The sequence below is a fragment of the Marmota marmota genome, unplaced genomic scaffold, assembly GCF_001458135.2.
Source record: "Marmota marmota marmota unplaced genomic scaffold, marMar, whole genome shotgun sequence".
Classification (NCBI taxonomy): domain Eukaryota; kingdom Metazoa; phylum Chordata; class Mammalia; order Rodentia; family Sciuridae; genus Marmota; species Marmota marmota.
Genome location: NW_026000037.1, coordinates 24720129 through 24737697, shown reverse-complemented (window position 1 = coordinate 24737697; position 17569 = coordinate 24720129). Strand labels below are relative to the sequence as shown.

Here is a 17569-nt window from a genome sequence, read left to right as displayed (position 1 = left end):
TTCCCAAACTGGGCAAAGTTTCCATCTATGGAAGTAAGGGATTGAAATGTCCTCCTTTACGTTCATGCTCACAATTCATGACTTCTGGGACCCCAGCTACTGGTTATGTCTCCTCTCCAGCTGAGCCCTCTCACAACTCCCAGTACAGGAGAATGCAATAGAAAATCTCCATTTTTTAATTTGTGTTAGAGTCTTAATTTTGTTTTCCAGTGATAGAAGGTTTGTCACTTTGGTCACCAATGTTTTACCCCAGGGATTGGCCACCCCTGCTGAAGTTAGGATTGCAAATACTGCTGGGGGTGGGGGTGGGGGTGAGCCCATATCTCCACCCCCTCCTAGCCAGGACTCATTGAGGGACAGTCCTTCAGACTCCTGGATGTCACAGCAGGCCCTCGCCTATTGGGCTTCAACAGCAGAGCTCAAAGATCTCATCATTGCTTCTCTTAGACAAGACAGAGGGAAGGAAATGCCTGTGTTTTCCATACTTACCTATTCTATGTTCTGAGTAAAGATACCTTCCAATGCAAAAACTGCTCAGACACAACTTCCTTGGAAATTGATCTTCAATGTATTAATGACAGGAGACCAGGCGTGTCAGTGGGAAAATGACCTGGAGGCACCACGTCAGGTAAAACAGTGTCATTTAGATCTTAGAGCCAAGATGAGGGTTTAAAATTCTCAGGATAAATTGCAATGCGTGCATGACAGTTTCTTCTCATTAAAGGAAGTGTGCACTTGAATCTCAAAATCTTTCTAGCTATGATAACATTAGTCAAAATATACAAGTAACAAACTGATTACATTTACTGTGCTAAATATTTTGTGTAGTTATGTATGATTGCACTACATTTTTATATGTATAATATGAAGTTCTGCTTATACTCTTTCAAACTTTAATACTTTTCTTTAAATATTCTAGGCTTCTCTTTATGATGGGTTTGGCATTACAGAGCATCCATTTGGGAAACAGTAAGATGCATTTTATTCATAGTCTCAGTTTTCATTTCATGAAATATGTTTCTCAATCCTTATCGGTCTAATATTTTTAATGTTTTTGAAAAGGTTATCAAAGAAGGAAACATAAAGGTGGCAGAGAAGAAGCAAAAAATTTTGCAGCCCCCAAATTCCAGCAGACAACCCTCAACTGGACTCTGAGTACTTTCAGGGAGGTGAATGGGAGCGAAGAGGACTGGTGGCTGCGGGGTTCTCCCTATTCCAGAGCTTATGGAGAGCGTAAGTTTAGGCGTCCCCGACCCCGGAAACATTTTTCTCCAAAGTCGGTGGACTCATATATAGGGTCTCGAAAAACAGAACAAAACAAACTAACAAAAATCCGTGGGATAAATTGGGGATAAAAATAAGAAACCCCAGAGAGAACATCTCGGCATGTTCAAGTTATGAATCACTGCAAAGCAAAAATATATTTCCTAGTGAGAAATTTCCTCCTTTAAAAGTTTGACTATTTCATTGGCAAAACGTTGCATTTGATCTCCAATGGTTATTTTCCACAGGTCTAGAGAACTGTGACTTAAATGTGTTTAAGACAAACGTTCCAAACCAAGATAATAGTGGACCTGGTTTGGCTTATCGCACACTCTGGGGCTCCAGTCTCCGCGTCCCCAGGGGGCCTCTCTGGGTTTGGCGTCACCACACCCGTGGGTGGTCCTGCTTGGGAGGCCTGTCTTCTTCAATCCCTGTCCAGTAAAGCCACTGACTTTAACATGTGAAAAGAGAGAGAAAAATCCAATTTGCTGTGTGTCACCGGACTCTGCTGACCTCCTGCACCCCGGGTAGTTTGTTTTTAATCCCTAAATTAACAAGCAGGATTTGCCCAAGCAAACACCCTTAACGGAAAGCTTTATTGCCTCCACGGGGCGGTCACGAGTTCGGCCAACTCTCCCCGGGACCAGGAGGAGCGCCTGCACTGTGCGCTGGGATTAAACTTGAGCGACACCCACTCACCCACCCTCCCCGCCTCCACAGGTGCGTCCCTGCGACAGCGCTGCTGCTGGAACGGCGGCACCTGTGTACTGGGCAGCTTCTGCGTGTGCCCAGCCCACTTCACAGGCCGCTACTGCGAGCACGACCAGAGGCGCAGGTGGGCGCTGGGGACCGGGGGACGCGACCCAAGGAAGGGGCAGGAGGGGGCGCTGCGGGCAGGGTGCGTGGACCTAGGCATTGATGCCTGGTGTCCGCCTCCTCAGCGATTGCGGCGCCCTGGTGCATGGAGCCTGGACCTTCAGTGGTTGCCGCCTGTGCAGGTGCGTCTTTGGGGCCCTACATTGTCTTCCCCGCCAGACGTTCGGCCGCTGTGGTAAGAGGACCCGAGACTTCTGCTCTTGACACACTTGTGCGTTTGCGCCTTTTTTGTGGTTCATCCTGAGTACGGACTCAAACAACAGCTTCTTGTGCCAAGCGACCCAGAAATAAGAAACTAAATTCATTCCTGAAGAAAACCACACTCATTGTAACTTACCCAGTGAACTATTATTATTATTATTTACTAATTTTGTTTAAGGTTTCTCATGTCCGGATTGCTGGGTTTAACATGTGCGTTCTTTACTGTGCGCGCAGCTTCCAGCGATGACAAGCTGGTAAGCAGTGTTGAACCTGGGAGTCAGGGTAGCTGAATAAATCTCTGAAAATGTCCCTACACTGGCCAATACCATCTCTTCCCGCCAGAGGGCACTGGAACCAGAAGGGATCAGACCTGGGTTCTGGAGGCTTGGGCAGTTGCACCCTTTCTCTTGTCAGGCTGCAAAAGCTAATTGAGGTGGCACCACGTTTCAATCCAATAGCCCGGGCCCTGTCTCTTTTCAATACTGCTTTTCAACAGGTGCTAACTGGGATGAGCAGTGGTAAGCACAGTCAGTGAAGACACCGCCCTTCAACCCAAGTCATGGGCCTCTGTTTGTGTCATCCTCGGTAGTTTGTGCAGTGTGTCCAGAGGGGAGACTAAGGCCAAAGCCTCTTTCCTGCCCTTCCCTCCACCTCAGTCAACTACTGGGCTCTTCCAGCAGTGGAGCGACACAGTTAATATTTGCACTGCCCCTCAATTCCACTTCTCTCCCCCTCAAACAAGACAGCCAGGACAACCAGGAGGGAAAGCCCTTCATCCCCATTTACTGTCTTCTCCTCATTCTGACCTTGGTGGGTCCTTAATGGAGAAGCACACTCAGTGAATGCTCAATTTCTAACCCACCTTCTCACGCCTCTCTTTTCTTCTGAGTGGGACCAGGAGTCAAGGGAGTCTAGGCACAGCTCTCATTCCCTCCTGGCCCATCACTCACTCCCTTCTCCTCAGCTAGTTTTGCACCTGCAAGTGGAGAGGAAATTCTAGCACCTTATTCATCTCTCCCTCCCTTTCATGCAAGCTACATTTCCCCAAAGTCCTCTCTCTCCTATGGTCTGTCCCATTTGCTGGGGCCATGCCTTTGATTCACTAACTGCTCCTACTATGATCAGAAAGTGAAGGACATAAATTTTAGGGACAGGCATCAGAATTACACAGAGTCCCTCACAGATGAAGTCAGATTCCACCTGCAAGCGCTTCCTCAGCAGGAATTTGAGGAAGGTCATAGCTGGAGTCAGGCTTCTATGCAAGGCCATCAGGTCAGGAACTGGGTTCCAGTATTATCTTAATCACTATTTTATATCATTCAAAGCATCTAGGGCTGAGACTGCTGTCTTTCTGCGAAGAATAGTCACAACAGTTTCTGAAAATGTGACTTCTGTTCATCAAAACTGGATAAAATAGTACGGTGCAGTCTCATTTCAGAGCAGTTTGTCAGGTGCAGAAAAAAGGGTAACACCATTATGCTGGTTGACCTATTCTGCTCTAGGCGAGTTAAAATGGTGATGATGACGACTGCTAATAGTGATCAAATGGCAGGATGTGACTGATAATGATGGTGATAACTGCATTTGTTAGCTCTTTATGTTTCAGGCACTTTATACCTATTATCTCATCTAATTCTCATAACAGCCTATGAAGTATATTTTATACCTTTTTATATTTGAGGAGACTGAGGCTTAGAGAGAGGTTAACTCCCATAGGTAGCAAATAGGACCTGATTTTTAACCACTGTGCCATTCATATAAGACTAATTCTCAATATGAAAAGAATGAAGATTTTTTAAAATATATTTTTTAGTTGTTGATGGACCTTTATTTTATTTATTTATATGCAGTGCTGAGAATTGAACCCAGTGCTTTACACGTGCTAGGCAAGTGCTCTACCACTGAGTTACAACCCCAGGCCAGAATGGAGATATTTTTGATAGTGTTGCTTAGCATATTGAAAATGTGGCTATGGTCTAAATCCTTTAATAGCTTTTTATGATGTTTTCAAGAGTATATGGGAGATAGATAGAAGAAAAACTGTTTTCACAATATCATTTTAATAGTAGGGAAAGACATCTATGCATGGGAGGGATTGAAAATAGATAATATGATGTAAAATTATGCTACTCCACCCACTCAGAAATTTTCAGGCTGAGGGTCTCCAGGGGTCACTCTGACTGATGTTCGAGAATAAAAGGAGTCTTTGCTTAGACCTTAAACCAGCTCAAGCTCATCTCAATTAGACCAACAGGATGGCTACCTATGAAGCAGAGAACCAAGAAATTGTCATTAGCATCAAGAACTAATTGAAAGGCTGGTGGTGTAACTCAATGGTAGAGCACTTGTCTGGCATGCAGGGGGGACGTGGTATGATCTCTAGCAGTTCAAAAACAAGGAAAAAAAATCCAAATACTCTAGGGATGATGGTGGAGCTCAAGACCCTAGGTTCAATCCCCAATGCTAAAATAGATTTTTTTAGTATTAATTTAAAATTTGGTACCTATGTAATGGCCCAGTGAAGTAGCAAACTCAAGAGATAGACAGGTAACACAAATGTGAGGTGGGGCCAAGTCAAGCTACTCAATTTTATTTTATATTTACTTACTGTAAACTCAATTGTTTTTGAGAGAGAGAGAGAGAGAGAGAGAGAGAGAGAATTTTTTAATATTTATTTTTCAGTTTTCGGTGGACACAACATCTTTATTTTATGTGGTGCTGAGGATCCAACCCAGCGCCCCGCGCATGCCAGGCGAGCGCGTTACCGCTTGAGCCACATCCCCAACCCCTGTAAACTCAATTTTTTTAAAAAAAAAATGCATTTCTGGCAAAAAAATTAATAATAATAACCAACAAACAAATTAACAAAAATTAGCCAGATTCAGCCTTTCGGATTCCGTAAGGATGGCCTTAAAGGTCCTAGAACCCAGTCAACTCTGAGCCTTTGTCCTACCTTCCTAGGATATTATCTGTGACTGGTGTCATTTCTGTGGGCAAGCTTTCCTGGGTTTGAGGGCAGGCGAGGAAGCCTTCTGGCTCCCAGGGGATTCTAGGGTAGCTACAAATTGAAGAATTTCAAAAATGCTGGGTTTGGCCCTCATATTGAGAGGTGATATTATCCTCATTCATTGTGGTCTTCAAAAACTTCATTAGTAAAAAATAATTTGAGTATACTCCCCATTCAGCAGTGAAGACACCGTTACCATGCTGAGCCCACACAAACTTGATTTCATTTATATCTTCCTTTTCACATATGCACAAGACTCATAATGACAAAGATCTCTGCTATGTCTAAAGTCTAGGAAGTACCTTCTTTATTTTTATTTTCTTGTACTGGGGATTAAACCCACTACCACTCTACCACTGAGCTACATCCCCAGCCATTTTTATTTTTTTTATTTTGAGACAGGGTCTCACTAAATTGCTGAGACTGACCTTGAACTTGTGGTCCTCCTGCTTCAGCCTCCTGAGTTCCTGAGATTACAGGTGTGCACCACCATACCCAGCTGAGAAGGACCTTTCAATAAGTATATAATAACACTCCCAGTTCACAGTAATAAACCATCCATTGGTAGAAGAGTTTCCTTTTGGTGTGACATAAAATGATGGAGAATAGCAAAATCATTGATTTTATCAATTTTAGTAAGCACCGTAAATATTATTAAATTATATTTTTAATTTTTTCCATAAATCTAGAATTGGAAATTCTAATATTTTTCTTTATAAACTCATGAGTGACCTCAGGCCCTCTGGGGAGCACATTCCATGGTGTTCACATCTCCAATCTGGGGACCCCTAACTGAGCAGCTATCTTAGTCTAACCCTCTTTACAGATTCACAAAGCTGACTAAAGTCACAGCCAAGGGGACCTGAATTCTCCTGTTAGGGAAGCCTGCTCTCTTCTCCCAAGGGGAGGTCATCATGGACCTAATACTGACTCCTTTCTCATCAGAAGAGTTTCTGATCAGGTGTAAGGACCTGTCAACATCAGTCTCACCTGGACCCAGCTGGTAGGCTCCCTGTTTGGGGAATCTGGCACTCTCATCCACGGTGGAGTGATACAGGGAGGTAGCACTCAGTCCTGGAGTGGGCCTGACCTTGGTCCCTGGAGCTAGATCTGAGCAGATCACACTGTGGCCCACTTTCGCACAGGTCTGGGGAGCCCCTGCTGCCACTGCTTGTCCATATCACTGGTTCACTATTTGTGCCTGTCTGGGGCAAGCCACGCTGGCATGTGCTAAGTAGCCCAGCCAGACACCCACCCCCAGTCTTGATGTGAGAATGATGTGATGGAATTGGTAACTTGCCTGTGGGGTTGGCAGGTTCATATGGTCATCACCACTGAGGATTTTAAGCAAGATTCCTGCCCAGCCCCACCACCTCAGAAATTCCCATTCAGCTGCCCAGGGCTGGGGTCCCAGGCTCAGAGAACCAGAAAGGGGACTCCTAGGGTACAGATGAGTGAGGACTGTTGTGGAGGGGGGCTGCAGAAGGAGGTGCTCAGGTATGCTCCTGTGTCCTGGTGGTGAAGGGGGGTTGATGAACAGGCAACAGGTGAACCTAATGATCATGATCAATGATTTTTCGACCCACTGTTATTTTATGTTATACTCAAAAGGAAACTCTGATACTGATGGATGATTTACTATGACCTTGTATATACATTTATCTGTGGGAAGCCACTCCTGAGCTATTTAGCGTCTTCACTCAGCCTTGAGCCAAGGAGATTTTGGTCTGGCATTGTATGCTATTTTGTGGTCCCTCCCACTTAAGGGATACACAATACACGTGACTTCAGTCTTCATTAGGCTAGGAAGACAGATCTCCTAGCTCCAGAGTTGGGCGTGACCCACTGGGAACTGGACAGCCCACCTCCTACCTTAATTGACTAAGAACATCTGTGCAAAAGCTTTAAAGTTCCCCCATATAAATAAAACAAATTCAGGCTCTCACTTTCTCTTTCCAGCATGGAAGCTCCACCCTTAAAGTCGAAGAGCTGTCCTGCCCCACTCTTTAAATCTATTTTCCGTGGCCTGTGATTTTTTTGCATATTTCTCAGCCAGTCCACTCCACAAAGGGGAACCCACTTTCTGTCACCTGTGTGGGCCATGGGCAAGATTTATTAAAAGGTCCAGAGATTTTCATCATGTCTGTGAGTCTTGTTCATGTCTGGAAGGGAAGATGTAAATAAAATCAAATTTGGGGCTGGGGATGTGGCTCAAGGGGTAGCATGCTCGCCTAGCATGCATGAGGCACTGGGTTCAAATATCAGCACCACATAAAAATAAAATAAAGATATGTGTCCACGGGCTAGGGATGTGGCTCAAGCGGTAGCACGCTCGCCTGGCATGCGTGCGGCCTGGGTTCGATCCTCAGCACTACATACAAAGATGTTGGGTCCACCAAAAACTAATAAATAAATATTTAAAAAATTCGCTCTCTCTCTCTCTCTTAAAAAAAAAAAGATATGTGTCCACCTAAAACTAAAAAAAATAAATATTAAAATAATAATAATAATAAAATAAAATTTGTGCACACTCAACTGTGCTTCCACCACTAAATGGGGAATATGCTCAAGTTGTTGTTGTTTAATTTATTTATTCTAATTTGTTATATATGACAGCAGAATGCATTTCAATTCATAGTATACATATAGAGCACAATTTTTCATGTCTCTGGTTGTATGTTTGTTCTTTGACCAACAAAGTGAGAGATTAAAAAAAGTTAAAAAATTTTGTAGCCACCTTGGATGTCTTAATGTGAGGGATGTACCCAGCATTCCTGAAATGTTCCAATAAATGATCGTGACTTTAGGAATTGCTGCATCCTCCTATTTAATAAACTCTGTTCCTACTTACAAGCAATATTGTTAGAACTAATCTGGGGAAAACTTGGACTATCTTTGCAGCAGATGGTTTGAAGGCTGTTTTATTTTGTTGCATTGTTTTAAGTCTGTTCTACTGGTCCCAATTGTTAAATGGCACACTTCCCCTAGCTGAGTTCTGGCAGGGCTGCCCCTGAACACTGTGCTCCAGTGAGATCTCCTCTCAAGGAGGCATTGAACACAGATTCCTCACACCCCCCCATCCACCTCCCAAACTGCCAGCCCTGAAGCAGGGCCCAAGAGTCAGATTCTGGTGAGGAGGGCAAGGCAGAAGAGTGCCTTTAGAAGAACAGATACAAGCATTTCTATTTCATTCCTTTAAGCCAGGTGTATAACAGTGTATTCTCCCTGTTCTTTTTCAGATTTGAAAGACTTTCTCCCCTCACATGCCAATGGGCCAAGCTCATATAGTTTACTGAGTTTTCTCCTCCTGCTGTCCTGTGCCCTCCTGCAGTGCCTTGTCTGTGAAGGAGACTCTAAGTGAACAGAAGCTCCCTCTTGGGACTTGGAAGACTAAACCTTGATTATGGTACAAGAGCCACTGTGTTCCCAGTAGGAAAGCCAGGACTTGGGCATCCTCTTTAATTTTCTCTTGTAAATAATAGAATTGCTTACTCTTCTACAAAGTGAACCATTAGGTGAATATTTGTACTATGTAATAAATATGAAAGAGCCTTTCTTGCTTCCTGAGCCTTATTTTAAGTTCTGCATTGAGTTCATGCATGAATATTACAGTGTGGGCTTGTTGAACCCAGAATTCCTCTCTAATAGTTTCAGAGTGTACATGAAGAGGCCCGACAGACTTTAAAGACACTGCCACTCTCTGAGCAGCCCTCATTCCCAGTGTCTTACCAATACCACATCTCATCCATTTGTTCACTGTCAGTCCAATGTGTGTGTGTGTGTGTGTGTGTGTGTGTGTGTGTGTGTTCCTGTGCTGTGGATTTGACTAAGAGCAACTGCCTAAAAATGTTCCCTGAATAGAGAAAGTCAGGGGAGAGGGAGCAATTGCAGGAGCAGACAGCCTGGCACCCATGGCTCCTTTTCTGCAGCTATAATTAGCACCTTCCTGGGATGATCACAACATCCCCATAAAGGGAAGAATCTTCAGTAGCTGCAGACCCAGTAAGGCTAGGAAGGAAGGGGACCGATTTGGTTTGAAGAGGCCCAACAAGGGTCTCCTGGCAGCACCATGTAGGAAACAGATGCTAAACTGTATAAATAACTTTGGAAACACAAAAAGAGGGATAAAGTGCTGTCTTCTAGCAAGTCATAAGGTATCTGAGAATCTCTTGTCTTCTACTCTGGCTTCCCACTGATTGGTCAACTGCCCTATTTGGACAGAGACCACAGCTGGAAATCAGGAGAGTGAGAACAAGTAGATATTCCAAGTTATTCACAGAAAAGAAGCTGGGCATGTTAGTGCACACCTGTAATTCAACTACTCAGGAGACTGAGGTAGAAGGATGACAAATTTGAGGACTGTCTGGGAAACTTAGCAAGAACAATTTGAAAATAAAATATGAAAGGGGCTAGGGATATAACTCAGTGGTTGAGCTTTTACCTAGCATGCATAAGGCCCAGCCCATTAAAAACAAAAAAACAAAACAGCAACAACAAAAAAAACTCAGAAAGCCCCTGGAATAGGTAATACAGCCTGATTGATGAATTAACTGATCAAAAGACTGCTATTTTATAAACCTTATGAACTTCATTTAGAATATGTAAAGCTAATGGTTTAGCTAAGTGCTTGCTTAGTCCTGGTTCCATCTCCAGCACCACACATACACACACACACACACACACACACACACAAAAAAAAATTCTAAGCTGAATTGAAAGGAAAAGTCAAGACAAGAAGGTGCTGTTATACAGAATGTCCCTGTTGAGCATGTGCCTCAAGTAGAAGAAACTTCCACCAAGTTGTTCAGCTTCTTAAATCCACTTTAGCTCAGAAGCCTATGAATTATAGTATTTAAAAATTTTATATTGTAAATAAATTTATTGGTATTTTTGACCTTTTCAACTAATGGCTATGAAAAAAATGAACTGAATGTAATGTTCACATAAGTGTCAAAGTAAAACAATGTAGAATTTAAAAACCAAAACAAAACAAAAACAAAAAAAATGTAAAATTTAATAGAAGGTTGCCTTAGAGTTCCTTGATTCATGAGAAAAATAATTATTCAAGTTATGAGACATAAATATTTCTAGGCAGTAATCATTTCTTATCCCAAAGTTGTCATCAAATTTTTTGAAGTACTTTCTAAGCAGTACCTTCTATTGCAGTTTAGTAAGTATAGGAATAAACAAGTGAAAAACTTTGCACATTTATCCTAAAAACTCTATGAGCCGGGCAAGGTGGCGCATAACTGTAATCCCAGAGGCTAGAGAGGCTGAGATGGGGGGATTGCAAGTTCAAAGCCAGCTTCAGCAATGGCGAGGTGCTTAGCAACTCAGTGAGACCCTGTCTCTAAATAAAATTCAAAATAGGGCTGGGCATGTGACTCAGTGATTGAGTGCCACTAAGTTCAATTAAAAAAAAAAAGAAGAACCTCAATGAATATGTTTGTCATGTATAAAATTGGTGTTAACAAATGCCCCCCCCCACACACACTTTTTTAACACCAGTTCCAAGTGTGCTGAAAAAACATTGCCAGAGGAAAAAGAAACGCACCTTATTTTTAATAGCTGCACTTAGGAAACTGAACTAAGAAAACTGCTCCACATTTGAGAGGCTGCAATTGTGGTAAAGACTTAATCATTATAAGGATGAATACGTAGGGCATAAGCACTTATTTGCTTTAAATAGACATTAGGAACTGAATTATAAATCCTTGTAATATAATCTTTTTTTTTTTTTTTAGTCAAACCCAGGGCCTTGCTCTTCCTAAGCAAGCCTTCTACCATTGAGGTACACCCCAGCCCATAATTATTGATTATATGCAATAAAATAGAAGTCTATCTATCATCTATCTATCTATATCTACTCATCCACCCATTTTTCTAATCAAATAACATCTACTTAGGAAGCTGTTACTCAGCTCTGAAAAGTTCATAAAATCTCATCCAGGAGTTTTTTTCTGTAATGCTTGAAGAATTTGAAAATAAGATTCAGTTTTTCTGTCAATGGCACCTCAGGTGTTCAGGGAGACTATTAAAAAGGAGCAACTTTCCTGAGACAAAAGAGCAACCCAGGGCCTTGGGTTGAAATGTTCACATGGAATTGTCCCAGATCTTATCTGCCTGTCTCCTGCTGTTGACAGCAGACAGTCCTCCTGGCCTAGTGCTTCTGAGCCTCTGTGCCTGTGATATGCCTTTTCACACCTCCTGGGTCTGATCATCCTTACAGAGAGTGACAGGCCTCCCTTCCCTTCCCAGATTATTGTTTCTCCCTGCTTTTCCCCTGGAAACCACAATGCAGTCTCTTGTTGGGGGTTGGAGATGTAGCCGAGTGGTGATTGTGCATAGAAGCCACTCCTTCCTTGCCTGTTCAGTTTGCTCAGTTTACCCTGGAATTTCCTAGAAAACCAGGATCTGTCACTTCATGCCCACATGTACTCTCTTTGAGGGAGCCACTCAGGGACACTAAGAGAAGAAGTAGAGTTTATATCAGTCACACTGGGTAGCCTGCTCCTGCAATGGAGTTTACCTTAAAAGCACAGCAAAGGACTATCAGCTGAGGGGTCCCCTGTTCCTTTTGGCCACCTTATGATTTTCCCGCTAGTGTGGATGCAAACTGACTCTTTTTGGCTTGGGACATTCAAAACCAGCTTCTGGTTATATTTGCGGGGTTTGTTATTGTTGTTGTTATTGTTTGCTTGCTTTTGTTGTTGTTTTGTTTTTAAAATTTTTTTTAGATGTTAATGAACCTTTATTTTATTCATTTATTTATATGTGATGCTGAGAATCGAACCCAGTGCCTCATACATGCTAGCCAAATGTTCTGCCACTGAGCCACAACCTCAGCCCTGTATTTGCAGTTTTTGTTGTCTGCAAAAGCTACTCTGGTACACACAGCTTTATATAACACAGGCAGAAAGTTCTGGGATTGACCTTTCATGCAATTTGGGGGTTTTCTCCCTATTCTCCTTTCCTTTAATCCTTTTGCAAAGCTGGGACCAAACCAAGGGCATCTGAGAGGCTGAGGCAGGAGCATAGCAAGTTCAAGTCAAGCCAGGGCAACTTGGTAGGACCCTGTCTCAAAATAGAAAAGAACTTAATAAAGGGCAGGGGATGTAGCTCAGAGGTAGAGCACCCCTGAGTTCAATCCCTAGTTCAATCCCAACATATTTGCAGTATATTGGTAAATAAGTAACCCCCAAAACAAACAAACAACACCCCCCTCAACCTCAAAACACAAAATACCCAAGGCCTCATGGAAGTTAGGCAAGCACCCTACCACTCAGTCTCCCAAGGCCTGGAAGAATTATTTATTTATTTATTTGCAGTACTGGGAATTAAACTTAGGAGTGCTCTACCCTCAGCCCTTTTTATTCTTTTATTTTGATACAAGTTCTCTCTAAGTTGCAGAGGCTGGTCTCAAACTCTCTATCCTCCTGCCTCAGCCTCCCGCATCACATGTATTATTGTTGTAGGGACAGAGGAGGCAAGGCACCAAAGGTAGTATGAAACAGTTTTATTTAGCTACAGCCAGGTTTAGAGGGCACAGCTTTTGCTGTAATCAATCAATCCACTGAACCCTGAGTTCAGGTAGTTTCAGAGTTTTATACCCAGCATGTAAAGGGAGGGCCTCAGAAGTTCACAGTCTGCAGAAGTTCACATAAAAGCAGCTTTTCTCTCACTGTTTTGGGCAAGTTAACCCTTCAAGGGCTGGGGATGTGGCTCAAGCAGTAGCGCGCTCCCCTGGCATGCGTGCGGCCCGGGTTCCATCCTCAGCACCACATACAAACAAAGATGTTGTGTCTGCCGAAAACTAAAAAATAAATATTAAAAAAAAATTCTCTCTCTCTCTCTCTCTCTCTCCCTCCCTCCCTCCTCTCTCTCTAAAAAAAAAAAAAAGTTAACCCTTTAAGAACTACACCTGTGAAGGGGAGAACTTCTTTTCTCCTTTCTTTCCTCCCCCTGCCAGCTGTTACCATGGAGCCCAATTGTAACTTATCTTAAAAATGTAGACATCTCTGTGAAGCCCAGCTCAAGGCCAGAGGCCTTGTTTGCACATTTCTACAAACTACTATACTGGGTACATGTTTGTGAAAAACTAGTAAGGGGGTGTCCAGCACCTGGAGTGCTGGTATCTTTTCGGCCAGTGGCCAAGTAAATAAGGTGACGCGAAAATAGGAAGTTTATCTACGTTGAACTCTTTTGCATAGACTCTTTTGCTGACAGTCCTAAAATCAGCCATGATGAAGATTTCTGGAGAAGCCCAGTTAAGACTTTTCTGTGGAGAAAGGGGGTGCCACTTCATTATAAGTGTGCACACTAGGTCCTAGAAAAATTTTTTTCTTTTCTTTTCTTTTTTTTTTTTTTGTACCAGGGATTGAACCCAGAGATACTTAATCACTGAGCAACATCCCCAGACCTTTATTAATTTTTAAATTTTGAGGCAAGTTCTTGCTACCTTGCTGAGGCTTGCTTTGAACAAGTGATCCTCCTGCCTCTGCTTCCTGAGCTGCTGGGATTATAGGTATGTGCCACTGTGCTCAGCGCTGGAAGAAGTTTTAATACTCATGGATCCTTGGTAATAAGAGGCACAGCATTCCATGCAGTGCCACCAGGGTCATCATTAGGAGTGAGAGGAAAACATACATAAGAGCTATTTTTTGGTGCTGAGGATGGAACCCAGGCTATGTACACACTCTATCACTGAACTACATCTCCAGTTCCTGACAAGAGACTCAATGAGGTTTCTGTGAGAAAAATAGGGAGAGGCAGGGTACGCAGGTTTAGGATGGGACAAATTATAGTTTGAGCTTCTTTTCAGGGTCACATGCATCAATGTGAAAGCATCGTGTTTGAGTAGAATGTCTGTCATGTAGGACAACTCAGAGATGGCCCTGGTAGGCTCCATGAGAGAGACCAGCATCTGTCTTTGGACACAATCCTAAGAGGAAAAAGATTTAGAAGGTCAGAGGAAGACACTAGGCACCCAGGCCATGGAGCTGGAGGACTTCCTCCATCAGGAGAATCAGGGTAGCATTATCTTCTGGGCCCTGCTTTGCCTGTGAGTATGATGTTTGTGTTTCCTCTGAGTGAGCATGAGGTGGCCAGGGGCTCTACAAGTCTGGAGAGAAGAGCTTCCTTCCTGGTTTGCTGTCTTCTCTGTTCACTTGAATCACACTCCAGACATGCCCCTGTAACTCTGCCAATCTCCTTGACAGAAGTTGGTGAGAGGTGGAAAGGGCAGGTCTCTGTTTCTCTAGAAACTGACCAGGAGATGGGCGGGTGGGGACAGGCTGCAGGGTTGGGATGGGACTGTCGGGTTCTGAGCCTGGTTCTCTCCTAGGCTGGGATAGAAACCACTTTTACTCTTTACCTGCTTCTGTATATTGCCTGATAACCAGTCCTCCTGTGGACATAATTGGAGGAGAATTGTCTGGCTCACAAATACTGGTGTCCTCCTGCAACCAGGGTAGCTTTGGCTAGGACATCCCAGTTTGTGATGGAAGGAAAGGGTGAGGGACTCTGAGGTCAGGATAAGCATGGCAGTGGGAGGCAGGGGTCAGAGGATGTTGCTGCTTCCTTTGGAGTTCAGAATGCATCAGCTTGAGAGTTTCTCTGAAATGGTCTTGGGATTCCCAGATGCAGATTTTCTGTCGGTATCATCATAGGGGCAGGAATCCTATCCCAGGATAAGCCTTGCAAGGGCTGATGTCTTTCTTCCTCATTGCTCATCCCAATATACTCAGCTCTTGCATACATCTGCTGAACCCACCCCTGAAATAGGGCATAGCTCAGTTGTGAGATGGACCCCCCCCCCTCCAATTACATGTCCAGACTATGGGACCCACTTTAAGCTAGGTGGCTTTTGAGACTCTCATCCACAGTTATTGATGACAGAGAAGGTCCCCTCCCCTCTGCTCTGGCTGTGTCCAACATAGGGCTTACCCAGCCTGCACTGTATCTCTGCTTAGTGGCCCCTGAGATTTCCTATAGTGGAAATCCCTGTAGGAGCTAGAAATTGACCTTACTATTCAAATGTCTTCAGGACTTCACAATGCCTGGCCCTGGTATCTGTGCTGCAAGGTCAGGAAAGGAGATGCTCTCCTTGTCTCCTCCCAGAGGGCACATGAGGTATTTGTTTCAATGAATCAAAATGAAATAAAACATGTAGTCACTCAGCCCCCATTAGCATGCTCAACAGCCCTCAGTGCCAGTGGCTGCTGTGCTGGCAAAGTGAGAACATGTCCACCCTCACAGATGTTCCCCTGGGGGGGGGGGCTGCTAGGTACCTAATAAGGGACTGTTGTCCCTAAACAACTTCATGTCATCCTCAGGAGCAGACACAGAGAGATGGGTTGGGGGTCAGAAGATCCAGGCCCCACTCTGCTGGAGAAGTCCCATGAAGCCTGGCTCTGACTTGAGCACCCGCTTGCTTAGTGGTTTCCTGCATGGAGTGAGCCTGGACGTGCAGAGTGGATCATCTGCTCTGGATCCAGAAATTCTCCATCGTAAACTTAAGAGAACATGTAAATCAATGGATGTGTAACTGATGTGATGCTGCAATCTGTATACGGGGTAAAAATGGGAGCTCATAACCCACTTGAATCAAAGTGTGAAATATGATATACCAAGAACTATGTAATGTTTTGAACAGCCAACAATAAAAAATAAAAAAAAATAATAATAAAAAATAAAATACTCTAAAAAAAATAATAAAATAAACTTAAGAGAAGGGATCCAGTAAGTAAAAGCTGATGAGGAAGAAAAACAGAGAGACATGGGTGTGGAGTCGATGGGAGGGGAATGAGAAAGCCGATACCTTCTGTGTCCCCATTGCTGCTCCAGTGTTGTTTCAGTCAGCTTTTTTTTTTTTTTTTTTTTTTGCTGCTGTGACTCAAAGGCCTCACAAGAACAATATCAGAGGAGGAAAAGTTTATGTGGTGACTCAGGGTTTCAGAGGGCTCAGTCCATAGACAACCGGCTTCATTCCTTGGGGCTCAAGATGAGGCAGAACATCAGGGTGGAAGAGTGTGGTAGAGGGAAGAGGCTCACATGATGATTGGGCAGGAGAGAGAGAGAGAGAGAGAGAGAGAGAGAGAGAGAGAGAGACTCCACTTGCCAGATGCCAAACGTATCCCTCCAAGGCAGGCCCCCAATGACCCACCTCCTCCAGCCACACCCTCCCCACCTTCAGTCACCACTCAGTCAATCCCATCAGGGATTAAGTCACTGATTGGGTCAAGGCTCTCATAAACCCAATCATTTCACCTCTAAGCCTTCTTGCATTCTCTCATGCGTGGGCTTTTGGGGGACATTCAAACTCTTTGTGTCTTTGCTTTGTTTTTGTCTTTCTCATCTGTGCTTATCTATAAGTTTTGACATTTCCTCTCAAAACTTTATAGCCTCTTGCTTAATTTTTTAAAAAAATATTTTCTTCTTTTCCACCTTCTGTTTCTCATAAAGCACCCCTTGTCCCTTAGTTTCCTTTAATATGCAATTCATTTATGGAGTAATTTTTCTTCATTTTCAATTCTTCCCCTCTCCTATACCATGCAAGGGAAGGAACCCGGAGCTTCCTCTATGCTAAGTTAGTATCCTAACATACCAGCTCTCTGAAGTAATCCTTCAAATGTTTCTTATTCATGACTCAGTTTTCACTTTTTCCCTAAGTTTTTCTAATTGGTCGATGATGTCAGTTAATATCTTACACATTCTTTTCTTCTTTCTCTCAATATTTTTTTTTAAGGTAATAAGGGTTTAACCTAGCAGACTTTATCACTGAGCTACACTCCCAGTATTTTTATTTTTGTTTTGAGACAGGTTCTTGTTAAGTTGCCGAGGCTAGCCTTGAACCGGCAATCCTCCTGCCTCAGCCTCCCACGTCATTGGAATTAAAGCACCTGGTTTCTATCGTTTCTTAATGCCTTACACCTTGTTTTTGAAAGAAATACATTGTAGTACACAAAGTGTATTGAGAAGAAGTGCTTTCATTTTCTGCAATGGTGTTATTTTGCAGTTATTCCTCCCCTCCCCCCCACCATTGTTCTGCATTAAATTTTTTCCTTTTTCACTCTTTGGGTAAATTTTACTTAATTAGTTGATGAATTTTTGCCTAGTAATTAAATTCATCTTTTAACTGGGATATAAAAACATAAAATTGTACACATAATGGGGTAAAATGATGTTTCAATGCATATATACACTGGATAATGTCACTTTTAA

The 17569-nt window shown here is 43.2% G+C and overlaps 1 protein-coding gene across 1 annotated transcript; it reads left to right on the top strand.

Moving 5' to 3' along the window:
- The first annotated feature begins 605 nt into the window (after positions 1-605).
- Positions 606-8899, top strand: LOC107136676 (cryptic protein-like). The gene is made up of 6 exons (XM_015478960.2): positions 606-628; positions 920-969; positions 1063-1233; positions 1984-2098; positions 2205-2314; positions 8587-8899. The coding sequence occupies exons 1-6, from the start codon at positions 606-608 to the stop codon at positions 8706-8708; spliced, it is 591 nt and encodes a 196-aa protein (XP_015334446.1). The 3' UTR covers positions 8709-8899.
- The last annotated feature ends 8670 nt before the right edge of the window (positions 8900-17569 follow it).

Excerpts from the sequence above, each read along its gene's own strand:
- LOC107136676 (XM_015478960.2), top strand. The coding sequence starts at position 606 with ATGACCTGGAGGCACCACGTCAG. Across the intron at positions 970-1,062 it reads GAGCATCCATTTGGGAAACA|GTTATCAAAGAAGGAAACAT; the intron begins GTAAGATGCATT and ends GTTTTTGAAAAG. Across the intron at positions 2,099-2,204 it reads GAGCACGACCAGAGGCGCAG|CGATTGCGGCGCCCTGGTGC; the intron begins GTGGGCGCTGGG and ends CCGCCTCCTCAG.